Genomic DNA, 20366 nt, shown 5'->3' on the forward strand with positions numbered 1-20366 from the left:
GCCTCCACGCGTTAAAGATTGTTTAAATCACAACCCCCGTGTACGGAATGTGGGTAACTGTTTATATAACATTACTTGTCGGTATTCTGTTACTAAGCGAACAACGGATAAGACCAGTTGTTAAAAATGTTTTGTACTATGTTCCTTTTTGTATTCGGAAATAATACATTCTAACTAAAATGTAAGTGTGCATTGATATTTTTTAAATTAATATTCTATGTTATACAGTTCGTCATAAAAATGATATGTTAAACAGCCTCCCCCTTATACCACTTTTTTCATATCATAGGCTATGCCATACTACTATGTAATCAAAAAATTTTGTAAAATACATCTATGCTGTACCATTATATGTCAAGTAAGCAATTTTATGTTATCATCACCTCGCGTTTTTAGTTATGTTCCTACTAACCAATACCGTAAAACTAACCTTAAATTATATTTTTTTGTGTAATCTTAACAGCACTGAAGAGGGGTTGGGAATTTAAGCCAACCCGAAATGCATATGAATTAGGAATTTTTTAAATAAAACGTACGTTTTCTAACCAATTGCTGTCCGTTCGTCTACCAACTCGTTTTGGATTACACAGATGCTACACACTGCATTTGAATAATAAAAGTTCGCAATTCCAAAATAATCAATTATTGGCTGAAATTTTTATCAGAAATGGTTTATCGCTGACCAACATTTCAAACACTAAGAATTGATCAATGGTTGTTGAGTGTTAGAATAAATAAATTGCATTGGTAAAGCTACATGTCAGAATGTAAATACGTTCTTAATTTTGTTTTTTACATTCATAAAATTGTAAATCCAGAGAATTTTTATTTTGATTTAATTGTTTTATAAAAAGTTTATGTAATTAATTATGATCATATAGGATCACAATATATGGTAATATCTTTTACAAAATTAAAAAAAATAGATAAATATAAAATATAGTCATTTTACATTTACTAAAACCTTCAAGAACATACTGATGGTGACTATATATACTGTACTGTACATACAGTATATGCAATAACTTAATTCAGAATTGTTGAGATAAGGGAATACTTTGAAATAAAAATAACATAAAATAAACAAACTAAAATCTATTTCTGGCTCTCTTCTTATAATCATACCATTCAAAGAAGCACAAATATTAGATATTCTCAAATATTTCAATATATATAAAACTGAAGAAATTAGGTATTTATAAATTATTATTATTCAGATGATATCACCATTTTCTCTCAACATAAAAAGACAGTGGACTATTTCTGTGCTCGATAGATGATGAATGGGCGAGATGGCTTTTCCATAACATTGATTTAATTTTCAATCAAAATCAATTGAAATTCTGAATTCAATATCACAAGAAATATTCTAATTATACCAATAAATAACAAATTTAATATCTAAAAATTCAATTAATGAAAGTTTTTAATTATAAATATTGATCTAGTAGATAATACAAAACAATTACTAATAGATTATATTATTAGTCTGTGAGTAATTAAATAAAAGAATTTAAAGCTTTCTAATAGCATTTTTATCCTTGTTTATTATCCACACATCACGTATTATAATTGACAATTATATAATTTATACAACACACGGCGTTCTTTTATGAAATAACAATAACGTTTTATATTTGGAAGAGGATACCCAAGCTCAAACAATGTTGCAACAAATAAAAGTATTTGAAAGAATATTTCATAAGGAAATAATAGAGAATATTTCAAGGAAACACTTAGCATATATCAAATTTTCTTTCCTTAAACTTACAAAAATAAATTACAAATGATTTTCTTATAGTTTCATTAATAAAAGCGAATCAAAAGGTATTTCTTAAATAAACAGAGCGATTGGTTTAGCCACATTACCTTCCTGTTTATTGGTTCGTCATCTCTCGCCCGATTTCCGTCCGCCATCTTTCTCCATGACGTCACGGCAGGGAACGAGATTAAATGTTGGTCGTATTTGCAAAAGTGGGTAACGTAGGATAAGATTGTAGTCCTTTTAAACCTTCTATATGTGGATATAAACACTAATTTCATTACAGTACCGATTGGGGTGAGTATTAAGTTTATTAGTAATTATATATAAGTCAAACGGACTATTCCGCTTCCGTAGTTTGATGTTTTGAGACGAACCCACTTTGTTTGTTCCCCACCCTGATATCCTTTTGTTCGTGTATGGTACCGTCCATACTTTGAGTGTCGACGTCCATCCCACGAATGGATTATTTGCCGTGTCTATGACGCTTTTAAGACTTTCTACTTATTCTCTACGTCTTAATCTATGCTATTATCGCTTATTGGTAACTTTACGCACGCCAATCTTAATAAAGACTCATTCGTTATTGCTTAATGCTTATACGAAGCTATCATGTCGCCTTGCTTTGCTTGGAAATATGGATAGATGAAATTTTTCTAATCTTTCTTCTTACGTGCCAACGTTGCCGTATCTGTAATTTATTTTCGTCTTAATCGAGATTTATTTCTCTATTGATTTAAGCTTTAATTATGTAATTTATTTTTTTATGAAATATTTTTTTTAATGATACTGCATTGAATATAAGAACTATGGATGTCATTTAAATGACATTCAAAATTTAAAAAAATATTAAATTGATCCAATAGAGGAAGAGGAAGTTGTTGTATTTTGTTTACTAGGAAGAGTGAAAGAGATGTTTTTTATTTTGTAAGCAAAGCTTTTATATTAAATAAAAGATCTTGCTATTTAATTAAGTAAAAGCTTGATGTTTATTTTCTAATTGATTTCGGTAAATAAAATGAATTATCTGTGAAATATTCTATGTGAAATATTTATTATTATAATAATCATTGTTTTTAAGTTTTATATAAGATTTTTATTCTTAAATAAAATTATATAAAGGTACAAATGTTGATATTTTAAATAAAGTTTATTTCTGACATAAATCTTGTGCTTTTGTGTTTTATTAGTTTTACTATAAAATATCTTGGATGGTAAGATTGCTGTTTAAATTGGGAAACAATTCTGTTGTAAGGAAATATCAGTATAATATATCCTGATATAACTGATTAGACAACGATTCTTAATGATTTAATTTAAAACCAAAAGATATCGAATTTATAGTTTACAAATAGTTATTAATGTAAATTTTTTTTCTCTCGTCAGTTTGAAATTAACATATTTAAGCAATTTGTCATATTGATTTCATTTTAAGTACATTGTGGTGATTACAAATAAAATTTCCAGCATAAGTGATGAACAGCAGTTCTTGACATTTATTTTAGACACTTAAAACCCCACACTGTGATGTCTGCAGATTGCTTGTTGAGAAATGTGGCTATAGAATGAGCTGGACAAGAATGAATAAACTAGATATTTGAGTTTTTGAAATTTTAAATTAAGAGTACAAATTTAATTTGATAACTAAAACAATATTTACATTGCATTAATTTCAAATTGATACAGAAAATAAATCACTATCAAAATCTAATAGTTATAAATTCAAAATAGCAAAAGTTGATGTATGAGGCTTAAATTTGATAAATATGATTTTAAATACAGATTATTAATTTATTTAAAAATAATAATGTTCAATCTATACAAAAACACTATTAAAGGATAAGTATATATTGTAAAAATGTGAGAATTATTTGCTAAATATGTGGTCACACCATAACTATTAAAGAATATAGTTACATTGTGATACCTAATACAACTGCTATTCACATGTGTGCTATAAAAGATATCATTAAATATTGAACATGAAAAATATAAAAAATTCTTCTTGATTTTGTTTAGCTTCAAAGTTAATATTTTTATAAAACATTTTTAATAATTCTTATTTATTGAAATGTGAGAATTTATATAACTATGAAAAGTCCGTTAATGTTTTAAAGTTTATTTTTAAGTTTGCCAAGCAAAATAGTTGCATCAATGAGTTTAGAGAAATACAATAAATTTATGATGACAATGAATTATTAACTTAAATAAAATTTGTTACATTTGAAAAGTACATTTACTCTTGAGATGGTTTGGTTTTCTGTCTAGCTTAGGGGTCCCCAAACTTTTTATCCCGTCGACCCCTTTATAGAATACTTGCCTTCTTATCGAACCCAGATTATGTATTTAACAAAAACATTAATTACAGTCGACCCCCCTATAAGATATAGATACGTTCCATTCTTTGGAAACAGTAAAAAACCCCCTATAAGATTTTTTTACTGTTTCCATTCTTTGGATACAGTAAAAAAACAGTAAAAGACCCCATATAAGATATTGGGGGTTTTTTACTGTTTTTTACGGATACCGGTCACAATTTTTTTGTAGTTTTATAGGAATAGTAATTATAGGGGGGTCGACTTTAAATCATTTTTGCATTTCTGATGTTAAGCTATAAGGAGACCTGCATAACAACCCAACAAAACAATTTATAGTTCCCATTTCTTATAAAATCCCAATAACATTAACAGAAAAAGGAGATATTTTCCACTGATTTATAATCTTAAAAAATAATAGCAAAATTATGGATAGATGGAAATTTGCCTGTAGTTCTTAAACCATACGTGTCATAATACGTAAAACATACAATTATCTTTGAAAACATAACATAAGTTATATTGGTTGAAAAAAACCTCTTGCTGTCATTTTGAGACTACTACTGAATGCATATTAGTGGGATGGATGTGTCTGAAGAGAAGCAGCAAGATTATTGATATTCGGTTGAAAACTTACCAATTTTCAACCAAAGCAAATCACCACGGTTTTCCAAGTTCAATCTGTTCCTTTGTTTTGTCAAAATTGCATTCGCATAGCTAAAATCAGCTTCAGCCATGTATGAAGTTGGGAATGCAAGTAAGAAAGGTTCAGCTTCTGCTCTGAGCTTAAGATGGCAATATTGTTATTGCTCTAAAATTCACTGAGGTTTTTATTTTTAAACAACACTTTAGTTTCGAGATCTACACATATTTCACTCAGTTCATCTTCTAAGCCAGGTTCACAACCTTCATTATCTATTTCTACATCAAATGGATTAGCAAACCATTCGGGAACATGCATATTCTCCAAGTCTTCAAAATGTGCTTTAAAGTCTTCTCTTAATTTATCAATATGTTTAATATATATCTCCAAATTAAGGTCGGAAATTTTTTTATTTTCTTTCTTTCTTTCGTCTCCTCCTCGGTTCATATGGAGATTATATTTTCATTTTCTTTTAGTACTCGCAAGTTTGAAAATATTTAAAATTGGATCGTGCCAGTGAAGATTTAAATAGCTCCATTTTTACTTGAAAGGCCATTATGATTGTTCAAGCTTGAACAATTGTAACGTTTTTTCCTTGCAAATGCTTCTATACTATATTAATGATTTTCGATATATTTCGATATTTTCTCTGTAAAGGACAAAATATCTACATTCAGATATAAAATACTTAGTGTGACAACCCTACTAGAGTGTAACAGTGCAACATAAGTCTGTGTATAATGAACTACCAGCGTTCATAATATGTTTGTAACACTAGTACAGTTGCCAGATGCATGAAAACAGAGTAACACATGCTTAAAGTGGCATAGGCTAAAGCAAAACTCAAGTTATAACTAGGGTAGTCAGTAATGTTGTTGATCATATCCATATTTCAAATTTTTATTGGAATATTCTATTTTTTTCCTAGATAGTTCAATTGATCCTCTTTGGTATTAATCGACCCCCTTTTGACCCTCGTGTATTAATTGACCCCTGGAGATCTCTTATTGACCCCAAGGGGTCGATATCGACCACTTTGGGGACCCCTAATATAGCTTCATAAAAGGTGGTGTTAAAAAAAGATATCATTTTATAAAAAGTTATTATTAAACTTTTATAAAATTGATTTTTTTTTTAAATAAAAATATTTATAAGAATGCTTATAAAATTATATGTATAACTATAATTTATAACTATAATACCTATAATATGTATAACTATAAAAGAAAAAAATTAAAAAATAAAATACAGTTTTATTTTAATGTATATGATACAGAGAAATGAAATTAAATAAATTTTAGTTGTAAAATATTATTAATTCAGGTCAATTGGAAATTGACTGGATTAATAGCATTTAAAGTAGTGAATTGTTGAAACCTTGAAATTTAAACTAATGATTTTTCTGGGAATTTTATAACATATTTGAAAGAAATATTTTAAACTGTAATAGGCCTAACATAATTTTAGGTATAATTGTTCAGTGCCTTACTGATAGTTCATATTTTAGGATATGATTAGCCTTTGGGCCCACAGACCAACTGTAGTCTGCAAATGTGTGCAATTTAATCCAGTTTAAAAAATGTATATAATAAAATATCTTGTATTTGTATTTCATTTTTTTCTTATTAATGAAATCAATTACAGATATGAATATAAAAGAAATGTTACAATGAATTAATGTTATAATGAAAACTTGGCTTAAACAGTTTCATAATAATTCTAAAATCTTGTAAATTATGAAAAGTTGCAAAAAATTGGCATGCATGACATTTTTCACATTTGGCCTGCCATTTAAAAGATTGCCTGTGCTTTTTCTAAACTAATATTATTCAAATTGGTGGTCTCCAATAAATTTCAGAAAGATCTTTTGCATGAGATGTGCTGTGTTCTCTCCAAATTATTTACTTGATTGCTTACATTATAATACCCATTTACAAATCTTTGCTTTTACATATACTGTGTCTCAATTCAAATATGATATTAGTTTCCTTTTAAATATGCTAGACCAATCTGATACTTTTAAATATTTGCAAAATACTAGTCTAGATCAGTGATTTTCAAAGCTATTAGCCATGGACCACCCATGTCCTTGTCCACTTATCTTGTAAATATCATAGATGATGATAGATTATGTGCCAAAATATTTTGTTTATCATTAACCTAATGTAAGAGATATGTGAACATGAAAATGTTCTTTGGCTAAACAGTGTAGAATTACATTTTGATAAAATCACTAGGTCAGTCTTCAGATTGACCTAGAAGTGAAAAGTGATATTGTTAACTATTTTGTTAATATAACTTTTGATACATTATTTTGGAAATATTGATATTCTTTTCCTATATTTTAATAATATATAAACATAATATAATGCTGTAATTGAAATTATGTTGTGGAATTAAGCTGAAAAAACATTCCTAGTTGTGATAATTCAACCAAACACTTTTGTTCAGTTTTATTACTAAACATTAACAGGGTTAAGTAATAAAGCTCAACGAAAGAAGTAATATTGTTCTAAAAAATGCTCTAAAAAAATTAAGTGACAATTTTAATAAGGCTTTCAGTTTTATTTTATTGAAATTACAAGTTACATACAATATCTTTATTAACACTTTATTAAATTTGGGCAGTTTTTTGGTTAATAGAGTGTACAAAAACTAAAAATTATACTAGTCAAATATGTATTTAATAATAATAATGTTTAAAACTATCATATGTTTAATTGTTCTACTGTACACTTTCATGTAGGATGAGTTTGAGCAGATATAAGAATAATCTTGCTTTAGAAAATTGTGGTTGAGTATTGGAAAAAATCAAATATGTTTTAATAGCATTAAAATCTACAGTTCTATATTAAAAAAAAAAGTGTGTGTTAAGATATGAATGGCTTTAATGCCTTGAGAAATCTCATTAAAAATCAATATGCTATTAATAAAATATTAGAAATTAATATTTATCATCATAATTCATTTCTTTTGATTTTAATTTTTAAATTTGTATTGAGAATAATCTCTTACCTTTTTTTTTGTTGTTGTTTTTATTATACTTTGGATATTTGAAAGAGGCTGCACCATCTGTGCAATGGAGATTACTTAATATAAAGTTTGATTACAAATTTAATGTTGATTATAATCTTCAAAGATTTCATTTAAATACCATTAATTATATTTATGAATCAGTTGAATTTAATGCTGTATTGATGAATATATATAAATTTAAATACATAATACACACAGATGTATAGGTCTAGGAACTGCCATTTGACAAGAAATCATATAGTGTATATAGATTTGTTTACAGAATTATTTTAATGATGTATTAATGATTATATCATTATTTGAAAACTGATATGCTATTATTTAGATATTCAAATTTTAATAGAGGATGATTGTTTATTGGAACTTTTAATAATTAAAATAATTTATAATAATTGATTTTAAATCAAGAGATTTAAAATCAGTTATTACAGTTTTATAAATGTTAAGAGATTTATTCATAAGAAATTAATTTATTGATTCTTGATAAATATATACATTTATTAAGCTGTCCATTATTAAAAAAACTTCTAATGTAAATTTGAAACAAGTTTGTGATTGATAAAGCTTTCACCAATAATATGATATCTCAGATACGACATTCACACAATTAAGCAATACATTTCCAAACATAACTATTACATAGGAAAAGTCTAACATCTTTTTAATGCAAGCCTATTAGAATTTTAACTCAAAAGTTTAACATCTTTTTTCTAATGTCCCATACTTTATTTTTACACATCACAAATATTTTTAACTCTGTGGGCTGTCTTAACTAATTCTTACAAAGGAAAACATTCTATTGAATTGCTGTAATATTCCGATTCAAATTTAAAGAGCTAACTGAAGGCAATTTAACGAATTAAATTATAACTTTTTCATCAGAGACAAGTGAAAATTTATAAACACATAAATCTTATAATAAATAACTCAAACATCATAAAAATTCTAGAACTTATTATTTTTATAGACAAAAAAAGATTAGAAATAATTAAGCAATGTAATACCATCTATAATTTTAAAGATATATACTGTAAATCCTCTAATAGATGCCAGGTCTCCTATAAATGCCAGCTATTTGTTTAACTGCTAAACTTCTAAATAGACATTAGGCATCTTAAATTCTTATATACAGCCTGTGAGGCTTAACAGTGAGAAGATAAAATTCTCTACATGCTGTGGTTATTTTCCTGTGGGAACCCTTGAAAAATATTTTTACCATGACATGGGGTGCAACTGAGGTATATGGTAAATAATGAGTGAGCCCATCTTTCTGTATTTCCTGTTTCAAACTTCATTTTATACAAATCAGTAAACTAGATGTTGATCAGAATGGTAATTAAGAAGTCTTACAACATTGCCTTCAGATTGAATCCAGTTGTGTATTCAAAAGAACATTCCAGAGAAACAATAGTGCAGAAATTCAAAGCAAATTCATGAGTGGAGTAGCAAGCATGATGTTCTTAAGACTATCAAGAATAAGGATGAAGCAAAAAGGCTTTTATGAGGAGGATACATGATCAGAAAAGAATTAGAAGAAAAGATTTTGCAGTCAATCTGTGAACAGCAAGAGAAAAATAGCCATTCTCCAGATGGATGAAGAGCAAGATGGACAGACAAGAAAAATCTTTGTCCATTTAGATGAAAGTGATAAACAAAATGTGGTGTTCACAAGTAGCAGAGGGCAGCTAGAAAATTCATGAAATGTAGTTATGGTAATACCATAATAACTTTATGCTTACAGTAGGCCTAGTAATGTTGTTGTGTAGTATTCTTTTTTATTTAATAAAAAGGAAATGTTGTGAATTATCTGAAGTTTTTGTTATTTGGAAGAATGAATGGGTGGGAGAAACCATGACGATGATAGTGAATGAAGATTGGATTGTATTTTTCCTTTTTTATCACTAGCTTGGATGCAAAATTCTGAGAATGGAATGGATGCCAGGTCTCCCAATAGAGACAAGTGACTAAGTATATTTTGTTCAGTAGATGCTTGAGAATTTATTATAGGATTTATGGTAGACTTTTCTTGGTTTAATTTTGAAGGCTTCCTAGCTATCTCTGTTCTTGTTGTTTTATCTTCTCTCTCCTGACTTACATTGCATATTGCCTTCCAAGCTGATATAGCCCCTCTTCATCCTTATGATTAATGTATTATCCTTTATTGGTTGCTTTAAATATGAAAATCTCAACACCATCTTGTATTTCCAGCAAACACATTTATTAAGAACACTGATGTTTTCAGCATATTTCATAAGCCTGCATCAGATTTCCAATCTGGCTTCAATTTGATAACATTTGAAATTCGAATGTTTTAAAATTGGAACTAGATTGGAAATCTGAGACAGATTTATGAAATATGCCAAAAATGCTTATTCTTAATAAATGTGTTTGCTAAAAATACAAGGGATGGTGTTGAGATTTTCATGTTAACCATCACATTGTTCTAGCTTTGTTTATCAGTTCTGCATTAAATATTTCTGATTCCTCAAGAGTTCTAATATGTTTATTTCTAGAGTTTGTATCATCTCTGACATCTAAATATGCCTCAACCCCCAGCTCTATTGCAAGCATAGTTATTGGTTTCTTTCTTTCAATAGTATATTTGTGTTCTTTCAATCTGTATGCTAATGACTTACAGGTGAATCCTATATATTCTACCTCCTCTTCAACTCTATGATCTGTTATAGGAATCTGGTACACTCCCAGGACTCCATGTATGTTTATAGCAGTATTTTCAGTATCATGTGCAAACTGGTCCTGAATGTTCTACAAAAAAGTTTTTTTTAAGTTTTTATTGCAAATTTTTATTTCAATATACTACAATATATTATTACTTCATAGACAGTTTCGTGTTTACTGTTTTAGTCACTGCAATAAAGTTTATTAGTTTATTGCTTTATTGTTTTGTGACAATAGCTAACATGGAATTGCTTATTGATTTTTGAATGTATCAATGCTCATGTTCTGCATAATAAAAGTATATGAATGGTATGAATCTACAACTTCAGAAAGGTTGAGAACCATTGGTTCATGAGATCTCTTACTATTTTGTAAAATTTTTTACATTGAAGGCCTGTGTAAATAATTGAGAGTTGTTGTATCTTGCAATTTTCTTGTATGTGCTATTTAGTTTGGTTTCAAATTTTACTATCATAAGGTTTGCACCTCCTTGCTCATCCTATTGTTTTCTATCACATGTTTAATAGCAATGATCTTGTATATTTTGTGTTAATTGTTTAATCCTTTTTTTTTTCTTTCAGAAAACCATGTTTTGCAGCTTATACAAGATTCAAGAACTTAAAAGAATAGAACAAACAGTTCTATTCTTTTATGTTCTTGAATCTTGTATAAGTTACTTAAGCAGTATGTGAATGTACACTTCGCTAATGCTTAAACATTGCTATTTTATAGTTGTACAGATCATTAGAGTTGGCAGGGATGAAAAAGGGTTGATACTCATTTTTGACATATTTATTGATATTAATTTTACCCTCTTAGCATAATCATTAAATCTAAATAATATATGAATGTATCATCATGATCTGATTTTAGCTCCAAGCCTTAAGGGTTGTTGTTAACCTTTAACATAAAACTTTTAATGTCAGGTTTATTCTTCCAGATCTGTGATCTATTTACTGGTCATTTACTTACCATTCATATAAAATAATGTGTGGGAAGATGTTCAGTAAGAGTGTTTTTTTTTCTAGGGATTATATTACTAACTTGCAAAAGCCACCTTATAATCATAATCTTTTAGGTAAGATGTATTATATAAGAGTTCATCCCTCTCATCTCGTGCAAATTTCGATGCCATGCTGTGAATCTTTCCAAGTTGGTCGTAGAGTGAAACCGGGTCACAAGACTTTGCAAACTGCAGATGGGCAACATATAACTTGAGCTCAGCTTCCGCCAATGATTTGCGTTTCACTTTAATTAATTTTAAAAGGAGCGATTTCTCCATTTGTTTCAAAGCACCTCGCAGACAGAAAGGAAAGGCCTTGAAGTTAATGGTTATGCACTTTGGAACTATATGATGCGTTCTACACTTGAGCAGAATGACTAGTTGGGCGTGTAGTTTATGCCATAACTTTTGTAAATTTAACATAGAAAAGAAGAACATCCGAATTCTGTTACTCATCTTGTTAGGTGTATTGAGTTCACGGGTTGGATGTCACGCCAACTTATGTCAATCAAAACTTCCAAGAACGTCAGTCTATGAGGCGTTAAATATACTTGAAATTATTTTTAATTTACGAGCGCTTTCGACTCAAAGGGTTGATACTCATTTTTGACATATTTATTGATATTAATTTTACCCTCTTAGCATAATCATTAAATCTAAATAATATATGAATGTATCATCATGATCTGATTTTAGCTCCAATCAAGACAAATCCCACTCGGAATAAACAAAGTCCCAGTGGCCATTTTGTGAGACGGTACCTATCAACTTCCAACATGAGACTGCTGATATCGGACAAAGACAAGAAGTTCGTTCTATGCAGGGAGGAAGACTTCCTACGCAGGGCCATGGACTTTCTCAACCAGTCGCAAGCCGTCATCTTACCGGAAGATCCAACACCGGCCGTGTTAAGAAAAACAAGGAAAATAATTACTCTCCCAGGAGTTACTTCAGTTCTTTCGGGACGCCTGGACCCCCCATCCAACGTCACTTGTCCCAGACTTTTCTTTGAAGCAAAAACGCACAAAGAGAGCTGGCCGTTAAGGCCTTTAGTCAATAAGCGGTCCCACCCTACATACTTCCTCGAAAAAGCGCTTGCTAGATTGCTAGGTGGGCTACTCCCTTCCTCCTCCCAAGTAGTGACCTCATCTGTCGCGGCTAAAGAGAGGTTATGCGCTACGCTGGCTGGCTTGAGTCCAGATGCTTACACATTTTATAAAATGGATGTAGTCGCCTTGTACCCTTCGGTACCGCATTTCGAAGCGGTAATGCTAGCCAATGCATTACTTATCAAAGAGGGCTTTAGTGCACAGCAAGTTTTAGAAGTTCGCGAAGCATTACTCTTTATTACGGAGCACAATTACTTCCGCTTTAACGGAAAGATTTACTTGCAGAAGCAGGGGGTGCCAATGGGCTCACCACTGTCAGCTGTATTGGCAGAGCTCGTCATGCGGCGCGTTGAACACAGCGTTTTTAAATTCCCTCTCACCATAGCTTACCCCTTAATTTATTTGAGATACGTGGATGATATTCTTTTAGCGTGGCAGGATACGGAAGATTCCTTCCGGGTATTAGATCATCATTTATCAAAAATATATGCCACTATACACTTCACGTGGGAGAAGGAAGTTGGGAGAAAAATTGCTTTCTTGGACTTGCACATTCAAAAATCCCAGGAGGGCTTGGAGTTTTCCGTTTACCACAAATTTGGAAATATCCCACCCATAATACCGGCCACAGCCTGTCAGCCACAGCAATATGTTAATGCGGCCATAGCCCCCTTGATCAGACGGGCATTCTTACTACCATCGACACAACATCTTATCAATACCGAACTGGAGGCTGTCCGCACAGCGGTGTATGCGGCGGGATTTAGTGCCTCCAAATACATCCATGTCAAAAATAGAGTTATACAGTCTCTCTTCCCTGCCACCACATTGCGCAGACCAATGGATTGGACAACGCTCCGTCCCTCACTCCCATACTGTGGACGCTTCACGGCCCGGATCTGCCGGATTTTTAGGCAGAATGGCTTTCGTTTACCCATTGCCTCACGACCATGTCTGCGACGAATCTTATGTAATGATAGGGATGCTATTTCCACCCTGGAAAAATCTGGTGTATACTCCGTTCCCCTGCAGAATCCAATATCAGGACTATGCACCAATTATATAGGAGCGACTACGAGAATGCTGGCTGCTCGCATATCTGAACACCAACGTTCGGTGGCACTTGGCAATTGTGACACGGAACTTTCCAAATTGGTGATACAACACCACCACGTAGCGCTTTGGAATCGAGTGGAAATACTCAAACGCTGTGATGAAGGGAACTTGATATACATTTGGGAGGCCCTCCTCACAAAACTGCTCTCCCCGTGCAACACCCCTACCCTCGATTTACCGGACGTCTGGATTAATTTATTCAGGCGGTTAAAAAACCAACAATAATTTTGCATTCTCTTCCCGCACCTCCTACATGATTCAAAGCACATACATGTCGGCCCCTTTATGTGCGTCTTTTTACGTGTGTTATGTATTTTAAATTATGTCCCGCGCTTTAATATTTAAAATTTAAATTTTAACATAAACTTGCACTTGTGGATCTATTCCGATCGGTTTCTATGCTGTCTATGTTAAGGCGCATGCGTGCCAAAAATTTTATACGTATTTACAAAGTGTTTTAATTTAAATTCTAAAAATTTAATTGTTCTTAATAGACATCTAATTGGCTCTCATGTTATGCATGTTAAGGTGCACGTGCGCCAATTTTTCGCGTTCACATAATAATTAATAGCCACTCCAATCGATGTTTATTTGTTTTAAAACGCATGCGCACCAATTTTAAATGTTTAATTCTAAATATTTAAATTTAAAATCTCTTTTTTGTATGTTCAAAAACGGCTAGTATCGTTAATGTTTTAAATTTAAATGTATGGTTCGAATTCTTTATTCGAATTTAATTTTACCTGAAGACGACGTGCTTATTTACGTCGAAAGCGCTCGTAAATTAAAAATAATTTCAAGTATATTTAACGCCTCATAGACTGACGTTCTTGGAAGTTTTGATTGACATAAGTTGGCGTGACATCCAACCCGTGAACTCAATACACCTAACAAGATGAGTAACAGAATTCGGATGTTCTTCTTTTCTATGTTAAATTTACAAAAGTTATGGCATAAACTACATGCCCAACTAGTCTTTCTGCTCAAGTGTAGAACGCATCATATAGTTCCAAAGTGCATAACCATTAACTTCAAGGCCTTTCCTTTCTGTCTGCGAGGTGCTTTGAAACAAATGGAGAAATCGCTCCTTTTAAAATTAATTAAAGTGAAACGCAAATCATTGGCGGAAGCTGAGCTTAAGTTATATGTTGCCCATCTGCAGTTTGCAAAGTCTTGTGACCCGGTTTCACTCTACGACCAACTTGGAAAGATTCACAGCATGGCATCGAAATTTGCACGAGATGAGAGGGATAAACTAAACAAGAAATTCAAGTGGCTTAGCAATGCGGCACGCAAACAACAAAATCCAGTACAGCCAACCCAGTATCACAATATAAGAGTTCAATATTAGGGACCCTTCCTCCCTAGTCACTGAGTTGAAAATTACACTAATTGAAGACAAATACCTTGCTGTTCTAGATTTTGTTTCAATATACTCTTGATATGTATAGATTCTTGCTTCTGTGTTTGTGCTTTGAGATTTCTTATCGGATAGGTAAACTTTGTTCCAAAACACCACTTTCAAGTATTGGAACTTGCTCATCTTATACGTCACACACCAGTTTTTCAATACAAAAAATTTATGTACTTTTTTAATGCCACTAAATCAATATTGCCATTAAAATAATGCACTAAAAAATTCTTAATAATGCATATCTGCATTTCTTGAATTTTAATAAGAAAGGACAGGCCCCCTCTTGTTAAAATTTATGTATTTATCAGCTGTGGCTCCTGTCCCTTTTTAACATCAAGAAATTATGGCCAGCCATGCACTAATTATTTTTAAGTGTCCTCTAATCCAGTGTTCCACAACGTTTTTTACTCGTGGCACACCTACGACTCAACATGACTCAACATGGCACATCAAAATCTTATTCCCCTCAAAAATATATGATATGATACTATTAATAGAATTTCATAATGCCACAAACCTATTATTATTATTATGTTGAGTATTGTGAGTTACACTCGGTTGACACCAATGGCTGTGTACTATGCTGGACCAGAGTCAAGGCATAGTAACTTCAAAACAAGATAAAAAGTTAAATAAGTGTGTCAGTGTGTGTATTCAGCAATTTCCTGATATGACATGTATTCAATATAGTGACTTTCTGTAGTATGATGTATGTGTTTCTATTCAATTGTGATGTTCCCAGGCTTTTGTGTAGTGTGTGTGGTATCACACCTGTACAGGAGAGAACGACAGGTACAATAAGCACCCTATCCATCCTCCACAGATGCCTTATTTCCTGGGCAAGTTCTGTGTATTTGCTAATTTTTTCACTGCATGTGTTTTGTACATTGTGGGTGTTTGGAATGGCTATGTCTATAATGTATGTGATTGTCAATGAGTGTGATGTCTGGTCTGTTGTGATAAATTGTTTTATCTGTAATTATGGCTGTTGTTGTACATTTTGTGCGTGTTGTTTTTCAATACTATCTGTTGAATGTATTTGCAGTAACGTTCATGGATGTCTAATAATTTGTGTTTTTTTGCAAGCTCTTGATTAGGGATTGTATACCGGTTTACCGAATTACCGGTTAACCGATAAATTGACAAAAAACATTCGATAAAATTACCGGTAAATTTTTGAAATTTACCGGTAATTCGGTAAATGAAAAATCCATACTAGAAATTTCTATGTAGAAAATATTGTGTTTATAGATATTTAAAAGGGCTAAAGGGACATTGAAAAAAAAACAGTAAGCAACAATATACCTCATTATTAATTTTATGTGAGATATTTTTTGTTTAATTTTAATTTAATGACCATTCGTCCAACAAGTGTTGAATCAGAAAGGCTATTCTCGGGATCTGGATTATTTTGTACAAAAATTAGATCAAAATTAGGAGATAAGACTATAAATAATTTAAGTTTCTTGAGAAGTTAATTTTAAAAAATGGTAATCAATAAAATGGTATTAGGTACTATATATTATTTCTGTTGTATTTTTATTTTTCTGTATTATTTTATTTCTGTTTATTTTTATATTTATTATTATAGTTTGTTTAGAATAACACTTTAATTTTTATATTTTTTATATTTGATATCTTTGAAATAAAAATGTGAAATGGAAATCATAATGACTTATATTTTTTATCACCTTAATTTTATTTTTCAAGAAAAAATTTACCGGTAATTTACCGGTAAACCGGTATTTTAATTTTCATTTACCGAATTACCGGTAAATGAAAAAGTCGGTAAATTTACAATCCCTACTCTTGATGTATTTGCTACTTGATTTATGTCTATGTAAACTGTCTGTGCCAAGAGCTTGCAACCAGAAGTGATGTGTTGTATAGTTTCTGGCATGATGTGACATTTTCTGCATGTGTCATTTGTGATTGTTGTATCTTTGAGTATGTGCTTTCTGTAGTTTTTAGTATTTATGACCTGATCTAGTATGGTAATCATGAATTCTTCGATTTCCCCAAAGAGGCATCCTCGATCAAACCAGTTGTTTGACACAGTTTTGTCAACAAAATCCTGGGCCAGATCATAGGGATGTCTGCCATGGGAGTGCCTTTCATACCCATGATTGTTTAATGGTGTCTATGTTATTTGTATGATGTGTCGTCTCCATACGTTGTGAATGTAAATTTAATGCTGTATTATTTGAGTCTGCTAGAGTTACTGCTTTATGTAACTGTGATGTTTCTTGATTTTTGTAGAAAAATTGTTGCAATGTCTGTATTTGTTTGTAGTGGAGGTTAACTATGTCGATCAGGCCAGTCTGCCATCTTCACGTGAAAGGATTAATCTTTCTATGGCAGATATAGGATGATGATGTTTATGCTTAGTAAATGTTGTTCTTGTTTTCCTTTGGAGTTGCTCGAGATCTGTGTGAGTCCAATGTATAACTCCAAAAGAATAAGTGAGTACTGGGACGACATATATGTTTATTGCTTTAACATCATCTTATTTCATCAGTGAATGAAATACAATCATAAGAAACACAATGACTGTAATAAAAATATATAAATAAAACTTGAAATTAATAGAATATGTAAAACTTCATGTCACACCTTTCACCTTTGTGACAGTACGCCAGTGTGCCGCAATACACAGGTTGCAGAACACTGCTCTAATCTAGTTATAGAAATCTAGCAACCCTAAATATGTCTATGTTGAATAACTAAAGACCTGATAATTGAATCTTCACTTTGTATTTGTGAATACATTTAGCCTAAGATTTCATTTAAATGATTTTTCTAATGTGATTTTGTTCTAAAATAATTTAGAAACTTGTTATAACTTACAAATACTTCCAATAATCTATTATAAAGCTTATTTTAAGAAAAATTATGCCAATGTTTTTCTTGAGCTTTTAGATATTTGTCCAGAATTGATTGTTATTGAAATGTATTTTTATTCTTTTACTTTAAAATTTATTACAAATTTATTCTTAAAGTTAAACTCAAAACACTTATGTCCTCTTTATAAAGTTTATTATATACAGCTTTCTTAATCTATATTACATATACCAGAAACAAAATAAGTACAAAACATCTACTCTTGAAATTTACTTTAAATTATTGGTATTAATTTTATAAGAGCTGCCAATTACTTTTCTGATAAGCCAAATCTAGTTATATAAGCTTCATTTTTCTTAGTTCAGAATAGCCTAGCCTCTCTTTTTAACTTAACACCAACTCAACTATGTTCTGGACAGAATCTTTTTTTATAGGGTCAATGTGGTTAAATATGAGACATTCCAAAAAATATTTTGGAATGTCTCAGTGCTTTTTAACATATTTTGGAATCTCCAGTGCTTTTTAACATGTAACTTTTCTGAATGAAAATGACTATGGTGTCATTGAGTTTCTTTAATTTTTAAGGAACACTACAAAAATAGGTGTTAAAACTTTTCTGTCAGTTCAACTAACTTTTGCTTTGTATAAGTCTGCAAAAGACATGAATATTTAATTAGAAATTTGTATGTAGTATATAATGCAGCTTTTGGTTGCTAGTTGTTTTTATTGCATATATTATCTTTTGCCTGAGTTTTGTGCATTTCAAAATGAGATAGAAAATGAGACACACTTTAGGCAAAAAATGAGACACCAGATTTTATTTACGTCATTAATTTCCATGAAACTTTTTTATTTAAGTTCAGCCTGTTAATATTTTTGAAATTTAATAGTTCTACACCTAATTTAACCATACAGTAATGTTAATACACAGAAAACAGTAGGGCTATATATTTATTTTCTTCATTATGAATAAAGAATTGATGCACACCAGAGTAATATACAAATAATCCTTCGAAAAAACCTTTAACCGGTGTGTAGTATGTTCACTTGTTCATGTTAGAATGAACAATTGAACATACTACACGCCGGTTAAAGGTTTTTTCGAAGGATTATTTCTTCATTATTTTTATTCCATGCTAATTAAATAAATAAATCAATTGTTTCTAAGACATTTTGTTTTGGTGTAGGCCTATTTTATTTAGACTAGGCTAGTTATGTAAATTTTCTTTAATTAATTAGTGGTAGGTAGTGTTACCACCCGTCCGGGTAGTGTTTTCACCCAGGCAGTCCAGGAATTGACTCACTGTCTGGGTAAACTACTAATTTTGCCCGGGAATATTGTGTGCAGCAACCTTATTTTTTTAAATTTTTTTTTTTCCTTGTACAATTTGTATTCATACGCGTCTCCAATGTCCAATAGAGCTAAGTCATCTGTAGTTGTTTTTTCTTAATTTAGTTACTTACGTTACTTCCACCCAAGTCTCCCTAGTCCCTAACTGTAACTGATTTAGAACCAGCATGCACTGCACGTTATTCTTCGCATTGCAAAATGACATTGCGCATGTGTCAGGAACTTCTGTTCAGACAAATCTCACCTGCCGTCTGGGTCAGCTAATTTGAAAAGGTGGCAACACTAATTGTACACATCTCTCCAATATCCAATAAATAGAGCTAAGTCATCTGTACCTGTTTTTTCTTAATTTAGGTTATTCCTAAGCAAGTTCCTAGTCCCTAACTGTAACTGATTTAGAACTGCCATGCACGTTATTCTTCACATTGTAAAATGACATTGCACATTCATCAGGAACTTCTGTTCAAACAAACCTGACCTGTCATCCAGGTCAGTGATTTTCCAAAGGTGGCAACACTAGTGGTAGGCTTATTACTTTTTCTATGTTAACATCTCTTTTAATAGGCCATTATTTTTAACAGGCCACTGAATAAAGCTTTATGTAAGCTTTTATAAAGTGTACTATTAGTAATTCATTATAGGAGAGGAGAAAGGGAAGTAGTTTGTCTTCTGCTGAAGGAGGACACAGTGCATCCAAAATATTTGTGAAAAAAGTGTATTTACTAATTTGCGTTATACTATATTTTTCCTTTCCTTTCCTTTTCTCCTTTCCTACAGTCTACTGAATTATTAACCCAGTTTAAAGAATAAAAAGATAGTTATCTTTTTATTCTTTAAACATTTAATTTAGACCTATACCATATGTATTTACTATTAGTAATATAAAATAGTTGATATTGTAATATACTGTATTTACTTGGGTGTAAGACAATCTCGCATATAGGACGAGGTGTGACCTTAAAGGTCAAAATAAAGAAAATTAGATTTAATAATACAATTCTAATTTTAATTTGTTTAATTGCAAATAAAATATTATCAAATGCATGTATTAAGGCAAACAACCATGTTTTCTTGATGCTATCTACTCTGACTTGTCC

At 31.0% G+C, this 20366-nt stretch overlaps 2 protein-coding genes across 2 annotated transcripts in view; both read left to right on the forward strand.

Annotated features, from left to right (window-relative positions):
* The first annotated feature begins 1927 nt into the window (after nucleotides 1-1927).
* Nucleotides 1928-20366, forward strand: part of LOC111620360 (PR domain zinc finger protein 10-like) — a 139353-nt gene continuing 120914 nt past the window's right edge. Inside the window, exon 1 of the mRNA XM_023362286.1 lies at nucleotides 1928-2059. The gene's annotated coding sequence lies outside the window, so the exon portion shown is untranslated. The remainder of the gene's footprint in view (nucleotides 2060-20366) is intronic.
* On the forward strand, nucleotides 12110-13888 carry LOC111620333. Its single transcript, XM_023362249.1, has one exon. The coding sequence runs from the start codon at nucleotides 12110-12112 to the stop codon at nucleotides 13886-13888; it is 1779 nt and encodes a 592-aa protein (XP_023218017.1).

This window comes from Centruroides sculpturatus, unplaced genomic scaffold, assembly GCF_000671375.1.
Source record: "Centruroides sculpturatus isolate CEXI.00-Female unplaced genomic scaffold, Cexi_2.0 scaffold32, whole genome shotgun sequence".
NCBI lineage: Eukaryota > Metazoa > Arthropoda > Arachnida > Scorpiones > Buthidae > Centruroides > Centruroides sculpturatus.